Raw genomic sequence first — 17,785 nt, 5'->3', positions numbered from 1 at the left:
AGTAATTCATTGAGAATTTGAGATGGTCTTTTTAGATGACTTTAGTCTTTTATCCAACGGTCAAACTTAGAACTGTTAGATGCTGACCCGTTGCTTTCCATCCAACGGTCAATAAGTATTAGTAAGCCTAGTTTATCATTTGGTCTGGTTTGAAAAAGATTTCATACTAAATCAATAGATTATGGTTTTAGAAATTCTCAAATCAAACAAAAAAGCATTTCTTGTGTGATTTGGTTTGGTTTCTATTTTTAATATGGTTTTGACTTTTGAGTCTTTTGATCATTTAATTGGGCTTGAACCAATTAGAAAGTCCAAATAAGACGAATATCTACATAAATAACAAATATAATTCAAATATTAAATTGAATATTATCAAGTGCCACTTGAAAGTCCAAATAAGACGAATATCTACATAAATAACAAATATAATTCAAATATTAAATTGAATATTATCAAGTGCCACTTGATTATAAGTTAAAATTTGAAACAAACAATAACAATATATGAAATGTTGAATAAATATATACATACACACATATGTTGAAATATATGTATTATATAATTTGGTTTAATACAGCTTATGGTTTGATTTGATTTCTAAAATTTAATTAAAATTAAACTAAATAAAAAAATTAAGATTAATTTTAAAAAAAAATTCTCAGACCAAACCAAACTATTTTAAAATTAAATATTAGATAGCGACAAATTGTGAAAAAGAAAAATATGATGGAAGTTCATTGCCCATCTCAGCAAATGTTGACAAGCACGGACGAGTGGAGTAAGTAAGAGTTGTCAAAAAGATTAGATTATACTATTTAATTGTTTGCCCTTTTTTGCCCTTTTGTGGATATAAATAATATTCATAATATTAAAAGTATTTAAAATCACCCCAACAGTGGATATGGGAACCATTTATTTCAATGTACAAGGGATTAATGTTTTTTCTTTGGTTCAAACTGAAATGTTTCGGCCATTATTTCAGTTCATTTTGCCTTTTCACCATTTCAACATTGCTTCGATGTAAATGATACGGAAAATAAAATTTTCTATGTAAAAAGAATGAAATAACTAAGCTAAATATATACCTTGGTCTGAACTCTGATTTTTTTATTTTATTTTTCATAAGGCTCCATTTGGTTTGTGAGAAGATTTGAATGGAATAGAAAAAGATGGGATAGGATGGAAAAATGTAAAAATTTACCTTTTCATTGTTTGGTTTTATAAATGGAAAAATAATAGGAAAAACACTGTAATGGGCTAGTTCTTCGTTGGAACTCTCCATGAATTGCAGCGGCGAGAGTTGAAGAATAGAGCTCCATGAGTTGCAGTGGCGAGAGTTGAAAAAGTAGATCTGGTGAAGACGAGAAGAATAAGAATGCTGAAAAAGTAGATCGTGGCTGCTGAGAATTGCAACAACAATCAAAGAAAAGGAGGAAGATGGAAAGAATAGGAAGAAGAAGGTGAGGGAGAAGAGAGAAGAAGAAAATGGAGGGAGATTGTCGCATATCCCTCATAGATTGCCGCTGCCCCTTGAACTGGTTCCTTACCAGCATCTGGTGTAGAAGAAAGCTAATAACATTGGTTCTTTGGATGATAATAGTGGTTCTTTCAATGATAATAGTGGTTTCTCAAGTTTTTTCACACGACCAAATTTATGATTTTAAGATTTAACATCCCATATTTTTTTCATTTCATCCCTTTATTTCCCTCAAAACAAATAAAAAATATATATATTTAAAATATTCCGTTTTTTTTATCCCATCCCACAAATCAAACGGAGCCTAAAGGAATATACATATTTAAGACAGAGTACTGAATCGCTGAACCGAATGCCGACATACTTCCTTTTCATGGATGGATAATGACGTTTATATTTATCCTTACTTGCACAGTCTCCGTACAACGGATAAGGAAGACCAACATTTGCCCACAAAAGGGGTAAGTTACATATCTTTATAAAACTTTCGTAATTTCGCTTACAAAAGTAACCCCTTTGAATTTTAGATTTCAATATTTTCCCCTTATTCATATTCCATCAGTTATCTTTGAAAATGATTGTTACCTTAATGGCACGTAGGGATAAAAACGGATCGTGTAGGATTCGAATTAGGGTGCTTTTCAAATCCGAATTGTTCGTGGTGGATTCGATCTGATCCGAATTGCTGGTGTCATTTAGATGTTCAAACTTCAAACATCTTTGGCTGAACTGTCTATTTTCGCTCAAGCTGCAATCTACATTGTGAAACATTTGGAAATCTCGTTGCAAAACTGTTATGGAAGGTGAGACTTTTAACGATGGTTTTTAAAATCGTATCGGATCAAATGATCAGACCAGAAAAATCAGGAATTGATGAGGTTTTCTTCAAAACCGGATTTTCTATAAAAATCGTTGATTTTGGTCAACAAGCTACTTACCTGGGTGATTAATCGTTCAAATCGTTTTGCTCGATTTTTAATCTTTTATTTTTTTTCTAAATCTTTTTACTTTTTTGTCAGAATGGACTGACCATTCAGGTCAAATGACGAGCCATTTGACCCAATAACCAAACTCCTGACCGGTTTAGCCTCCGAGTCGATTTTAAAAACCATGCTTTTAAGTTTTAACCCTCTTTCAATGGTTTTGGCCTCTCAATCCCAAATAAACTTTATCTCGTCCAATCTCCCTTCTGCCTTGGGTATTGTGTCTCTTCGATTCTCTACAGTTCATTCAAGGTGTTGGGAAGCTTCTCCCCCAAACTTTCTCGAGCTTAATTTTGATGAGACTTCTAATCATTTGGTGTGGGTGGAGCTGGTTTCATTTTAAGAACGTGCATAACAAAAGATTAATTGTTATACACGTTCTGTGAACTTGCCTCTTGGAGTTGGAAACCCACTTTCTGCTCGAAGCTCAGGCAGTCCGCTTAGCTCTCCTTTTTGCAGTAGAATTGGGAGTCTATCATTCTCGAGCGAGGGAGATTCTTCGTCTCAGACATCTTATTAAAGATTGCAAACTCCTTATGTCGAGCATCCCTCACTGTTCGGTTCATTGGATCTCTCGTGGCCGTGGGGCTAACCATGCAGCGCACAAATTGGCCACTCTTCTCTTTTTACTTGGTCTTTGCCCCCTGAATTTCTTATTGATACTTTGTCTTCATATCGTAATACCGAGCAGTTTTCCTAATGAAGTAAGCTGTCATCACTCTGATGACAGGCTTGTTTGCCTTCAAAAAATATATTTAACCAGCATATAACGGTCGTTTCGTTTGTTAAGTTAACCGATGGTATGCTAATTGGTCGACCAATGGAGGGGGCAAAGTTTGGAATATGAGAATTCAAGGGGCTTTTTGTCGCTGCCCCAAATTACGGAGAGTGAAGGTTTGTAAATTAATTTCTTAAAGCGAGTGAAGGTTTGTAAATTAATTTCTTAAAGCGCGGTATTTGCTGTTCAGGACAAATACAGCGGCATTTTCGTCAACATAAATGAGGCCCGCCGTTTTGTATTGTTTAAACTTTAAACAAAGCTCTCCCGTCGGTTTTTCATCGTAGCCTCGAAACGACTGAGACTGCAAAACGTCTCTCTCTGTCAACAATGGTGTCCCACACTTGACACTCTCCTGCGTCCACAGCTCATACTCATCTATTGGGGCTCTGTAGCTTTCACATTGTCTTGACCCTAATAATTAGCCGGAAAAGTGAAAACTCCTATCTCCATTTCTCAAAATCCGACTTGTTTCTCTGACATTTTAGTTTTCCTTCTTCCTTACGGGTTTCATGGCAGCTTTGTAGTCTCTGTTCCGAACGTGTTCTTACGAACTCTGTGTTCTGCAAGCCAATTCATCACGGGAGGAGGCAACATTTCCCACGCGACATACAGTTGTTCCGGTCGTTGACACCCCAAACTAGCCTAAAATCTTTTTTTTTTTTTTTTCTTGAAAGAATAGAAGAACGGTGAACTTATGAGATGAAGAACTGCTTTTGACTTTTGTTAGAAGATAAAAGTAGTGTTTTTCTTTTAAGTGATTCTTCTATACTTGTCTTGCATTCAAAGCTATCGCAGCTTTGCTCAGGTAACTACTGGCCGGAATTGTACCAAAAACTCGATTTTTCACTGAAAAACGGGGATGTAACAGTGGGTTTTTCCTTGTTCAACTGCAGTGATTGAGAGAGAAAGTCAGTGGTTTTCCATGGATGTCAACGGAAAAGCTACTCTGAACACTGACAAAACGGTCGCAGAGAGGAACGCTAATGATGGGGTTGAAGTGGTTGTAATGATCTCAGGCGAAGGAGAAGCTTCGGAAGCGAACAGAGAAGCTAAAACACGCATATCAAAAGATGCAGGAGCTTGTTACTCCTATTTGAAGGATTCAGAAGCTTTAGCTCGGAAGAATACTAGCTTGGGATCTCCAGCTTCAAATGCAGGACCCTCGGAGCTGGACGGACTTAAATCCGAAATGCAACTGTCAACACTCATGAGCTGCCCTTCTCCAGATATGCCAGAGGTTGTTCCAAGTGCAAACAAGCCTCCCAAAATCTCAACAGAAGGCTTAGTTCAGAGAAAGTCGATGTCGAGGTCTGTTTTTTCCAAACCCAAATCTAGATTTGTTGATCTGTCTGGTCCTACTACAGTGAATCTGGTTGAAGAGAACACCTTACCGAACCAAGCTTCCAAACCGCCGTACCTGTCATCGCCTAAAAGGGCTTCTCCGACTAATAGTATCACTTCCACAACTCCCAGAGAAAATTTACGGACAGCTCCTATGACACCAAAAACGCCATTGATGGCGTCACCTGGGCGAATAGGGGAAGATGATGATGACGAAGATATTTACAAAAACGTTCCAGTGGAGAAAAAACCACGCAAGAAACTGAAAATTAGGCTTCTAATTGAGTGGATTCCTTTTATATGCCTTATGAGTTTCCTAGTTGTGAGCATAACCGTCCACAAGTTGGAAAACACCATGATTTGGGGTTTGGGAATTTGGAAATGGTGTGTACTGGTAATGGTTATATTCTGTGGTAGATTGGTTACGGAGTGGTTTATTAATATTTTGGTTTTCTTGATTGAAAAGAACTTCTTGCTTAGGAAGAAGGTTCTTTATTTTGTCTATGGGTTGAAAAAAAGTGTTCAGGCCTGCATTTGGTTGGGTCTGGTTCTTCTTACTTGGGCTTTGTTGATCAACCGTGGTGTCAAACGATCGGCGCACACTACCAAGATTCTGAATTATGTCTCTAGAGCTTTAGCATCTTCTCTGATCGGAGCAGTTATATGGATGATAAAGACTTTGTTGCTAAAGATATTAGCTTCTTCTTTCCATGTTACTACATTCTTTGATCGGATTCAAGAATCAATCTTCCATCAATATGTCCTTCAGATCCTCTCTGGGCCTCCATTGATGGAGTTAGCAGAGAGGGTTGGAAGCTCAAATAGTACGGGGCAATTGAGTTTCAGGAATGCAAAGAAAGGAAAAGAGGGGGAAGGACAAGAAGTCATTGATGTTGTGAAGCTTCAAAAAATGAAGCAAGAGAAGGTTTCTGCTTGGACCATGAGGGGGCTTATTGATGTGATAAGGACTTCAGGATTGTCAACAATCTCAAATACACTTGATGAGAGCATTGATGATGAAGGAGGTCAGCAGAAAGACAAGGAAATCACCAGTGAGTGGGAAGCAAAAGTTGCTGCTTATCAGATTTTCAGGAACGTTGCAAAGCCTGGTAGCAAGTGAGGAGATCTTTTAAATGTGCTATTCAAGTTCTGATGATAGTTTATTATTGACTTGTCTCACCATTTCCTGTTTTATGGACTAGATATATTGAGGAAGAGGACCTCCGGAGATTCTTGAAAAAGGAGGAAGTAGGTAATGTACTCCAATTGTTTGAAGGAGCTGCTGAGACCAGAAAGATTAAGAAATCAGCTCTAAGGAACTGGGTGGTAAGATATTGTGTATCCCTTTTAACTATTTCATAAGTTCTTATTCTCCATTCTCTTAAACCATACAAATGTTCAACAGATTGTTAGGCATATTCCACACTTAGTCATGGTTCACATGGTGACAGATTGCAACATAACTGTGAAACTATATAAATGGTGTTTGAAGAAACAGCATTGTTGGGATGTTGCTTGAATTCCAAGGCAACTCCCAATTGCATGCTTAACGAGTGGTTTCTGTTTTGGAAACTGACTCCACTGTGTATTGATAAAAAAAAAAAAAAAAAGAAAAAAGGAAAAAAAAACCGACTCCGCTGTAGTTTCTATTTTGGTAGTCATGGTTTTCTGTTGTCAGGGTATCAAGCTTTTATCAGAATTTCTTTGAATCTTGATTTTCTACAATTAGAAACTAAACCAAAATAAGTATCATGGATATCTGTTAGTGTTTTCTCGTGAGAGAAAGGGCTCAACTTGAGAAATCTATAAATACATGTTATGTTTTTTTGGTTATTTTGAGGGAGTCTTTGAGTTCTCCACCCTATTTGAGGTTTGACATTCCACATGATATTATGCTCCATTGATGGACAGGAAACATCAGTATTTAGTGGCTGTTTAGAAGGGCTTACACGCAGTGCCTTTTGGCTTTACAAGGTGGACCCCACCAAGACAGCCTATAAGCAATGTTTGGTAAAAACTGAAAACCCAAAAAGCCCAAAATAGTAATCATACAGACAAGAATATGGTATTCTGCTGTAGCTTCTTTTAGTGGTTTCAGCCTGTTAGCTCAGTGGAAGCATCTGAATCAAAACTTGTCCTAATTGGATCTGGTTACGATTAGAACAAGTTTTTTCCTGATCAAATCAAGTTTGCACAAAATTGCTAAAAAGTAAAAAAAAAAAAAAAAACAAAAAACAAAAGATCTTTAGTGTTCTCTTTTGTATCTCTATATTATGAAAAAATAAATATGAAGATATCTTCGATAAAATGGTAGAGATGACTATTAACCAAGGAGCAATGAAAAAAGAATGGAAAACTGAGAACAAGAAATAAGTTAAATGTGCCAAGAAAGGAAGCAAGCAGAGAAAAAATTAGGAAAAATTGGAGAAAAGGAACTTAATAGATATTTTATTAAATTTCCAAAGGAGCTCTATATATTTGATAAATATGGAGCTCTGAAATCTTTGCAACCTATTCATCTTTATCAGATAGAAAATCTTGGCAGTGATTCTTATGTTCTTTTTCCTCTTTCCTCTCTTCTTTTTTCTCCTCCATTAATTTTTGAATTTAGCCATTATAAGTCATCAAAGACCTGGAGGAGTTTAGTTGTTCTGCACTGAAGACTGATTTTCCTAAACTAGGGTGATTTCTTACAAATATTCATATAGAATCCTAGATTTCTTGCACTTTTCCCCAAGAGAAATCTCTATTAATATATCACCTAGCCTTAAACTCAATGGAAGTCCATTTCAAAATGAGCTAACCATCCAAAACATCCCTCTAGAACCATTTGAAAAAAAATTACACTCTAACTTCATGATATTGAATTTTCTAGTTTTTCTCTCTCGAGATAATTTTGCATATTGCTCTTCCGAATGGTTTGGAGGCTAGCATGGGACAGAGATAAGCTGTGGGCTAAAGTAATACTGAGTATCCATGGGCAAGCAGATGACGGCTGGGACTCTGGACTGGAGGCAAGGTCTACTAGAGGCTCTCCCTAGAGGCCATACACACCATCCTTCCCTCCTTGCAGCACATCAGGTATGATCTTTGTTCTGGAAACTAGATGAAGTTCTAGGAAGATCTTTTAATTTTCCTCCTTATTTTCTTTCCCTCTCTCTCTCTCTCTCTCTTGGTACAAAGGGGAACCTGTGTCTTCTTTTTTGGTCCCCTCTGAGTCCTTTTTTGGTGTTGATTGGGATTTGGGCTTTAGAAGAGGCCTTAGGGAGTCGGAATTTGAAAATGCTTTGGAGTTAATTCAAATTTGAATGGGGTGGTTTTGGACTTTTGAAAGAGTGATAGTAGAATTTGGACTCTATCCCCCTCTGGTGTTTTCTCCTGTTCCTCTTTCTTTAATTCTTTAGCTCAACCTGCTAATAATGTTGTCCAAGCTTTCCTGGTAAAGGAAGTATGGGGTAAACCGATTCCTACGAGGATTGGAGCTTGTTGTTGGGAGGGCTGCTTGGAAAGATGCAATACTTGCGACTTACTCCAAAGGAAAAGGCCCAATCGGTGCTTGTCTCCAAACTGGTGCATCCTATGCAAGGCTAATGGTAAAAGTCCCTACCACTTGTTAATTTCTTGCCCGTTTGGTTCTGATGTTTGGGAATGGTTTATGGCTCTTTTTGGCTTCAGGTGGATCCCTCCTTGGTACAAGGCTTGTTTGCTGCTTTGTTCTTTAGGTGGTCTAAGAAAAGAGGTAAAATCATGTGGAGATGTGTGAGAGCTGCCATATGCTGGATTCTGTGGGAGGAAAGGAACCTAAGGACCTTTTCTGACAAAGAAAGGAAGAAGGAAGAAATGATTGAAGTTATAACAGTTAGGGTGGTGCATTGGCTAAAATCTTTGGAGCTATTTGCTGATGTTTCTACGGGTATGTTGCTTAATAGTTGGAAGGAAGTGGCATCCTCCAAATCAGCTCACTCATTAGTGTGTCCCCTTTGGTCTCCACCAACCCAAGGATTTGTGAAGTTAAACTTTGACGGGAGCAGTGAGGCTAACCCAGAACTTTCAGGTGTAGGAGGAGTATTCAGAGACAAAAATGGGAATGTGGTTGCATTGTTCTCAGGTTCCATTGGGAGGGGTGACTCTCTTAGAGCTGAAATGTTAGCCTTAATAGAAGGTTTAAGGAAGGCAAAAGAGCTAAATGTTCAAAAGCTGATTGTTGAAGGAAATTCCAACTAGTATTAAACTGGTTAAGGAAGGATTGTGGACTTTGGATGTATGCTAATGAGGTGAGAGAGGATAAACGGTTAACTAGGGGCTTGGAAATTTAATTTCAATGGGTTTAGAGAACTGCTAATGCCTTTGAAGATGACTTGGCAAAGCAGGGGGTGGGAAGGAGTCAATTGTTCTGGGCTATTCTATAATTTCTCTTCGGGTTCTCTGGGGGGACCTAAATCATTTTATCTCCCTTGGAGATCTGTATGCAATCCTGATTATTTTATTAATATAAGATTCTGTTATTGATCAAAAAAATAATAATTTTGCATATTTGCAGGAATTTCAGATCCATCCCTACACTCAAATTGTTCAGCCCCATGGCCCAATATAAACTTGTATCCACTTTCCATAAACTTACCAGTTATCCCTATCCTTAAAAACCTAAACTCTAGATCCAAACCCTAGTTATGATTGAAATTAAACCAAATTTTCTTATTGTTTCACATCAGTTCAGGCCCAAAGCATACTGGCCCTACATTGCCTATGTTTTGGGGTTCTTGTTTCTTTTGGTGTGGGGATTGTTTTGTAATGGAAAATCATCTGTTGCCTCTTAGGAAGAGTGTCTCTTGGGAAGACTGTTGATTTGGGGAGAAAGTGTTGTTCTTGGGAAAAATGTCTTTTTTTTTTGTATTTTTAATGATTCGTATACTCTTGGCATTATTAGTGGATTAATTTGATCGTCTCTGCCCATGGATGTAGGCATCTTGCCGATAAATTTTATCTTCCTGTGTGCTGATTTCTCTATTTTTCTGATTCCATCAGACTCCATGATTCCTTCTGCACATGGTACCAAATCTTGGGGCTGCTCATGACAAACATTATCATACTTCTTATAAGCATCTCCTTTTGCTTTTACATGAAACAACTTCCTTACCAGGTTACCGAAGAAGGTTCTAACCTGGTAAATAAGCTGTTTCATGAAAAAACCAAAAGTATATTCTGCTTTGTGTAACAAAAGTTTATTCCATACTTCTTTCTTTCATGCAGGTAAAAGTTTACCTTGAACGCAAGTCACTAGCACATTCCTTAAATGATACAAATACAGCTGTAAGACAGTTGAATAAAGTAGTCTCTGCAGTTGTCATTGTGGTGATTATTATTGCGTGGCTTCTTTTGATGGGAATTGTTACTACCCAAGTGCTTGTCTTCATCTCATCTCAGCTTTTACTGGTGGTTTTCATGTTTGGAAACACCTGCAAGACAGTATTTGAAGCTATCATATTTGTGTTTGTGATGCACCCATATGATGTTGGTGACCGTTGTGTCATTGATGGGGTTCAGGTAAATGCCTGCATAACATGTTTTTTTAATAGTACTAGTTCAATGTTGTTACATGTTCTTGATAAGCTATAAATTGCAGATGATTGTTGAAGAGATGAACATTCTAACCACAGTCTTCTTGAGATATGACAATGAAAAGATATACTATCCAAATTCAGTCTTGGCTACAAAACCAATCAGCAATTTCTATAGAAGCCCAGAAATGAGTGACTCTGTTGAGTTCTCTGTTGATTTTTCAACTTCAGTGGAAAGTCTTGGAGCTCTAAAAACTAGAATAAAGGCGTATGTGGTCAACTCTAGCCTTTCCTTTTTCTCTTATGCATGGTATTATGCGACTTGTAGTTACACCAAGTTTGTTGGCTGATTCAAAACAATATATTTATATTTTGGGGTTATTGTAGTTCAAATATTGAGATATCATGATCAGGACAATCTTGAGACCACATGGATACTATAGCTTGTGATTTGGACTTGTGACAGGCTTATTGTTCTCCCATCATTTGTGAATTCTAATGTATATCTATCAAATTGGAAAAGGACTCTTGTTGGACATTATGTGGATAAATGGACTGGAAATTGAACTTGGTATATTTGGTTCTATAAATGGGGTGATGGGAAGAGATGTTATTGCCTTGGGCAATGAAGGCAATTGCTACTTTTTTATAAGATTAATATCTACTGTAATTGACCTCTGTTGTTAGAATGATTTGTTAATTGTTTCTGCTGTTATAGTTTATGCTGCCAATCTTAGAGTGCTGTCAGATTGTTACTACTTTTTTTATTATTGTTTTATTAGGGTGTGCCGCCAGGGGCAAGATTGTAATTCCTCATCTTTTATCATCTCATTAATATAAATAGAAGGCTGGGCGCCACCAGCCTCAGTTTTTGGCTCCCAAACAGCTGCTCTTCTCTTCTCTTCTTCTTCTCTTCCTTCTTCTTCTCTTCCTTCTTCTCTCTTCCTCTTCCTTTCTTCTCTTCTTCCTAGAAGAAAACAACCTCAATAGAGGACCTGAAAAATCCGGCCATGGCTTGTTGGTGTAAAATATTCTTAATGGAGCTTCAGAGGTCACTTTATAAGTAAATACTATCAAAGATCTCTGTCATTTGTAACCATATATCTCTTAACTAGTCTCCTTTTAAAATCTGGGCTGCATAATTCTTACAGATCTAGGGAAGAACAACCTCTTGGGCTGACAAGCGTGAAAACACAGCCACACAGGTTTGAGTCTCAGAGTTGCCACATTGTGCAAGAAAATGCCAAAGCTTATCTATGTATCCCATCCACCCCTCCCATGATCTGGATTTTCTGGGACCAACATTGGGTAGTTGGATAATGATCTTTTTTGTAGGGAATAGGAAAGTTTTCAGAGAAACTGCTACTTTCTGCATTTTTCTAGTCTATATGGAAAGAGAAAATCTCCCGAATTTTTGTTTGAAGGGGGGAAGTAACATATAGATTGAGATCATTTCTCTACAACTGTCCTAAATGGTGGTGTCAAGGATGCCGAATTTTATCGTGTGCAGGCCTAGGATGAATGAATCATCCTAGACTCCTTTTGCTCATTCTCTTTTTTTTTTCTTCTTTTTTTTTTTTTCCTTTTGTGATTGAAATCTTAACCCCTGCTTTGTATTAGGTGCATAAAGTTACACACTGTGTAGCATGCTTGTAGGGTAGGGATCTCTCCAGTCAATATCTGTTCATATTTTTTAAGTCATATTGTCAGCTGCTATCTCCGGCCTTTGTTCAACCACTATATGTATGTGAATGAGGATTGAGTGAGGTCATCTCCCAGATAAACCAACCCTAAGGCAATCTGTGATGTCTTTTATTGATTTTCATGGTAAAAGTTTGACTTTAATGGGCATAGATTTGCCTAAATCATATGCATTTTGCTTTCAGATTGTCATTGTTATTTATTATTATTTGTCTAAACTTATTAAGTACAGGATCTACCTTGTTAGCTAGTTGGATCTTTAATGCCTTCATAGCATTTATTTTGTTATTTGAATTATGTTCAGAGGATAAATTTGCTCTTGTTTGGCTTCAGGTATATGGATAACAAGCCACAGCACTGGCATCCTAACCATAGTGTGGTGGTGAAGGAGATTGAGGATGTGAACAAGATGAAGATGGCTCTCTATGTTCTTCATACCATGAACCATCAGAATTATGGGGAGAAGACCAAAAGGAGATCTGAACTAGTTGTTGAGCTGAAGAAAATATTTGAAGAGCTTGACATTAAGTATCATCTTCTACCTCAAGAAGTTCACCTGAACTATATAGGGTCATCAACAACTCCAGCAGCTATTGGACGGTGATGATGGCGAGAGCTATGGTGTATGATTCCAGTTATTTTGCTACATGTATGCTCCTTCCTCTGGTCATTTCCTTTCTGATTATGCATCCTTTCACAGTTGCATTCAAAGGTTCAAATCTCTCTTACAACAAATATAACATGATAAAAGATCCCTTTGGTGTTAATATTTCTGTTGCACCCTTAGAAGTTGATATTGGCAACATTACCATATGCATTAGCCTATCAATATTAACTACCACAAATCTCAAATCTTGATTAGAAACTCAAGTGATATTTCCAACAATGTTTTTTTTTTTTTTTTCTTTTTGATTGCTATTAGATCAGGGATGTTATTAGTATAGCAATTACTGAATAAGGAAAAACTCATCAGAGATGTGAGTGAGCCTATACCTCCCAGAAACGTTACATCAATAGCTTACCCCCCAAGATTACAAATCCCCAATTGCCTAACCTAGCAGGGTATGGTCCATCTGAACACAACAAGATGTTTTGTACCTTAATCCAGCATTTCTTCCTTCATGGGTGGAGTAAGCATGATTGAACACTACTAATCTGTAGGGCAAGGTTCCAGATTAGCTCAACCTGGACCAATCCGAACACAGTCACCTCTATCAGTATCATATTTCCAACATGATTCTCGAATGCCCCTCCTATTACTGATATCCCTGGGGTCTTTGTACAGCATCTATCAAAATTGAGTTTAATTACATCCATCGGAGTGGGGACCCAGATATTGATGACGGTCCTCTACTTATAGATAACACACCAAAATTAAACCAGCTTCTAATGATACTAGTGGTGATCCGTGTGATGCACGGGATGCTGTTTAAAAATATACTTTTAAGGGAGAAAATGAAGTAACAGTGATTCCCCTAAGTTTTTCATATATTTCTACTTTTTTATAGGTAAAATAGTAGAAAAAATAATTTATTTTCTTTGTTGGTTAGTGGGCTTCGAACTTTCCTTTTTATATAGTTTATATATTATGAGAAGCACATAAACCTATTGATGGTGGCTCAGTTGATACATTATCTAGCTAGTTGTAGCAAAGACTTGGGTTGGGGGGATGGGCTTACCCCCATTGTGTAGCCCTATAAAGCCAAAATTGTGCTTAGCATGAGATTAATAACCAAGTTAAAAAAACAATTTCAAAATTGAACTAATGAAGATAACCAAAAACTCATGTTAAGTTCTTTCTTACTACATTTTATTATTGAACCAGAACAATCCATGAAATAAAGCTATATTAAATTAAATTAATAAATACAAAGGGAAATACCTGATAACCCAATGGGTAAGGAGATCAGCAAACTCTGTGGCAGATAGCTTGGCAAAACAGGGGGCATTCAGGGAAAACTTTTTTTGGGTTGTAATGTAACTCTCGATGTTATTTTGGGGTCAACACTCTTTGTCTGAGTGGTTGACAGTGTAAGATATTTATTTGATATCCTTAATGAAAGTTATTGTTTCCAATAAAAAAAAAAAAAAACTGATAACCCAAGTAAAGGAGCAATGATTTCTTTAGATTGGTTCAACCCATGTACTGGTGGGCAAATTTGGGTCCAAGCTAAGGTTCATATTTAGGTTGACCCTTAACCTAACCCAACCCATCTAATTTACACCCCTACTTTATTAGAGTGAGCCAAAAGGGATTAAGAGATATTTAAGAGGAAAATAGGGATTTAATGGGAGGGGAGATGTTATAGACATTGACTATTAAGGTTAGAGAGAGAGAGATATTTAAGAATAGTCTTATTAGAGAGTAAATATGGATTTTATGAGAGACAATAAAGACCCATGAGGTTTTAACTTTGACTTGTTATATTTTTAATGTTTTAATTTAAAAATAAGTATGCACATTTATTTTAAAAAATGTGACCTATGCGATGCACAGGTTGCTTCTTAAAAATGTATTTTTAAGAGAAAATGAAGTAACATTGATTCACCAAAGTTTTTACATATACAGTAGTAAAATATTTCTTTTCTTTTTCAGTTATATATATATATATATTGAGAAGTACACAAATAAAACTACCTAGGTGGCATTTGATAAATCTGAGAAGTTAAAAAGATAGTGTCTGAAATCTGAAAAGAAGCATAGGTGCTTTTCTACTTTTTAGAGGCTCTGAATCGATAAGTTTGTGTGTTGGATTAACCCTTTACCATCTGAAATTCATTGATTTTACTATTTTACCCCTAGAACATACTATTTGGAAATGTTGAGTTTAATACACATTATTTCATAAAAAATAATTTTCAACTTCAAAATAATATTGAAACAATATGAATAAAAAATAAAAAATTAGTAATAAAAATTACTAATTAATAAATGAAACGATTAAAATTAAAAAATAATTAATGACTATAAAAATATAAAAATAATTAATAATTTACACAAATAAGAATTACTAATTAATAATTAATAAATAACACAAGTAAAATTAGTAAAAAATAACTAATGTTTAATAAATAATTTATAATTTATAATTAATAATTATTATTAATTATTGATCCCTCATCCTCTTGAAAGCAAGTGTCACTGATGAGAAAGAGAGAAAACTGCCACTGCTGAGAGTTGCAGTGGCGATGGCGGGAAGATGTGTTGTTTGTGTGTGTGTGTGTGTGTGTGTGTGTGTGTGAGAGAGAGAGAGAGAGAGAGAGAGAGAGAGAGAGAGAGAGAGAGAGAGATCATATGGGGTAGGGGTATTTTCGACTTTAGGCCACATCTAAAACACGTCTGAGCGCGTTAAGTGATGGACCTAGGTCTTACAATTTCAGATCTGAAAAAACTTTTCAGATCATATTTCAAATGCAAAACCAAATAAGCATTGCATCTGAAAAGCAGATATTTCAGATTTTAGACATTTGAAAAGTGTTATCAAACGCTACCTTAGCATGAGAACCAAATGATGGCGACTTAGTTGATAGGTTCTTTGAGTAGTTGTAGTAGATACCTAGGATCAAATCCTACTGCCACTAAGGTAGGGTTTGGGGAATGGGCTACCCTCACAGTTGTGTAGCCCTATAAATCCGAACAAATGTGCTTAGCATGAGATCAATAACCAAGCTAAAAAACAATTTTAAAATTGAATTGATGAAAATACTCATGTTAAGTGCTTTCTTACTACATTTTATTGTTGAACCAGAAAAATCAATCAAACAAATTTACATTAAATTAATAAAAAATAGAAAAAACTAATAACCCATGAAAAGGAGAAATGGTTTTTTTACACTTTTATATAAGAAGAAAATCAGTTCACCCCATGCATTGGATATTAGTTTGGGTCCAAGCTAGGGTTCATATTTTAGGTTGGCCCATAACCTAACCCAATCATACCCCTACTTTAGAGAGAGAAAAAAGGGATTTAATGGGGAGGGGAGATGTTACAAACATTGACTATTAAGGTGAGAGAGAGAGAGAGAGAGAGAGAGAGTTAAGAACAGTCTTATTAGAGAGTAAATGTGGATTTTATAAGAGACAATGAAACTCCATGAGGGGTTTAACTTTCCTTGTTATATTTTCAATGATTTCATTTAAAATAAATACACACATGTGAGCTCTGTGGTGAGAGGACCCCTCACCTCCCCTCTTTTCTTTTTCTATTATATATATAGATTATGTATATAGATATAGATTATCCATACTGAAGTCCACAAATTCATCTATGATTTTAAGCAATGAGTCATCGACTGTAATTAAATCAATCAAGGCCACGGGAAGAGGTTTTTCCTTGTGGAAGAACATTTTAACGTTTCTGGGCTACAAGAGTATAAAATCTGTGGGTATGAGGCTTGAAATGTGCTGCCTAACATAAATTGATGGTTTGGTCTATCCAAATCCAAGAATTCATAATTTGAATCTAAAGGCATATTTTCATTCTACCTTCTTAAGAAAAACGTTGATTGTTTACCAATTAAGTCAGAGTAAGGAAAAAAAAAAAGATTCTGATCAGATGACTATTTGTACAAATTTTGTGGATAATCAGCGGTTTTGAATTTCTTAAGTGTTGTTGGCTGCCTCCTGTACATACTCAAGGAGACTGATGCACATCTGCAAACATTGTCCGTGTGGTCTAAGTTCCTGACAAAATTGATGACCCCATTTGTTTTTACATTCTTTGTTTTTCTTATTAGCCAGTTAATCAAATTTAAAAACGGCACTTTGTGAAATTAAGTGGTCTTGCATATCAGAACATGTTCCACCGTAGACTGTAGAAATATGCAATTTATTACCTGAACTACCAATTGACCTTGCTATTAAAAAGAAAAAGTACTAATTTTACCTCAGTCCAAAACAACTTTTTATGTGTTTTGTTTCTTATGTGGAAAGGCTATTGGTTTCTGATGTTATTTTGGGAATTGGATATGCTTGATGAACAGGTGTGATGAGAGTACATGACTATCTCAGATATGTAAAACAGGTTTTAACAGAGTGGGAGGTGACTTGGTGGTTGAGGAAATGTTCAAGTGAGACTGGACTTATCGACTTCAGTTTCTGATTTGGAAATCAAGCATTCGCGTGGATTTTTGTATCTGTAGAAATACAAAGTTTGCGTTTATTATTTCATTTTTTTCATGTCATTCTTTCAATCTTTGAATGTTACTTTACTGCTTGTGCCCTGAGTGAGGACTTGATTTAATATAGCTTTGCGTTCAATTGTCAGCTGGTACCTTTAATTGGGCCCTGATTGAGGAAATGTTCAGCTTGTGCCCTGAGCTTTGGAGTTTGATTTCCAACTTTCCACCCTAAAATTGGGATGGGTGTAGGTGGCTGACCCAGCTGGTACCTTTAATTTCCACTCTAATTAAAAAAAAAAAAAATGATAGCACAGTCCAGTTCACTAATTGTGATTCCCTCTCCCCCCCCCCCCCCCATCTTACCGTGCGATACATGAAGTGACGAGGGACCCTCGCGTTCAGCACTCGGTCAGTTTTGGAAACCGGAAAACATCCCATGCATAAAGTGATCCAATTTGATACTTGTTGCAGTTCGAATTGGTCGAGGGCAACGAGGTAAATTTATTTTCAAGTTTCAAAGGTTGGCCGAAGGCTTTGAGGACTTCGAAGGGAGGTAAACCGAGGCTAAGGATTGTAGGCTGAGGTGAGGTGCTCCCTTCTGAGTATGGTAGGAGCCGAAGACTACATGTCGTCATCTAGATTCGAGGTTCTACAAAACAAGGTGTCAGAGGCCTCGGGTGGAGATCCGAGGCGAAAGCTCTGACTCTCAAGTTGGTATGAGGTGTGAGGTATGAGGAGGTGCAAACAAGGCCTCGACGGTAGTCCTTGAATGCACTGGGTCCCCAGGAGTAAATGCTAGAGAAGCGAGGTAGGTGCTAGGAGT

General features: G+C 36.7%; 1 protein-coding gene across 3 annotated transcripts; it reads left to right on the top strand.

Annotated features, from left to right (window-relative positions):
• Nucleotides 1-3,492: 3,492 nt before the first annotated feature.
• Nucleotides 3,493-17,107, top strand: LOC148846847 (mechanosensitive ion channel protein 10-like). 3 transcript variants are annotated; one of them, XM_088949005.1, is made up of 8 exons: nucleotides 3,493-4,046; nucleotides 4,135-5,698; nucleotides 5,785-5,908; nucleotides 9,833-9,892; nucleotides 10,007-10,126; nucleotides 10,206-10,408; nucleotides 12,175-12,490; nucleotides 16,825-17,107. In XM_088949005.1, the coding sequence occupies exons 2-7, from the start codon at nucleotides 4,164-4,166 to the stop codon at nucleotides 12,443-12,445; spliced, it is 2,313 nt and encodes a 770-aa protein (XP_088805131.1). In that variant the 5' UTR covers nucleotides 3,493-4,046; nucleotides 4,135-4,163; the 3' UTR covers nucleotides 12,446-12,490; nucleotides 16,825-17,107. The 3 variants fall into 3 exon arrangements, with proteins under 3 accessions (XP_088805131.1, XP_088805130.1, XP_088805129.1); XM_088949004.1 differs by having other exon boundaries at nucleotides 9,833-10,126; nucleotides 16,866-17,107; XM_088949003.1 differs by having other exon boundaries at nucleotides 9,833-10,126.
• Nucleotides 17,108-17,785: the final 678 nt, after the last annotated feature.

This window comes from Nelumbo lutea, chromosome 6 (assembly GCF_056320005.1).
Source record: "Nelumbo lutea isolate HS-2025 chromosome 6, American lotus-T2T, whole genome shotgun sequence".
Taxonomy (NCBI): Eukaryota; Viridiplantae; Streptophyta; class Magnoliopsida; order Proteales; family Nelumbonaceae; genus Nelumbo; species Nelumbo lutea.
Note: the sequence above shows the minus strand (reverse complement) of the source record. Positions and strands in the feature narration are given on the sequence as shown.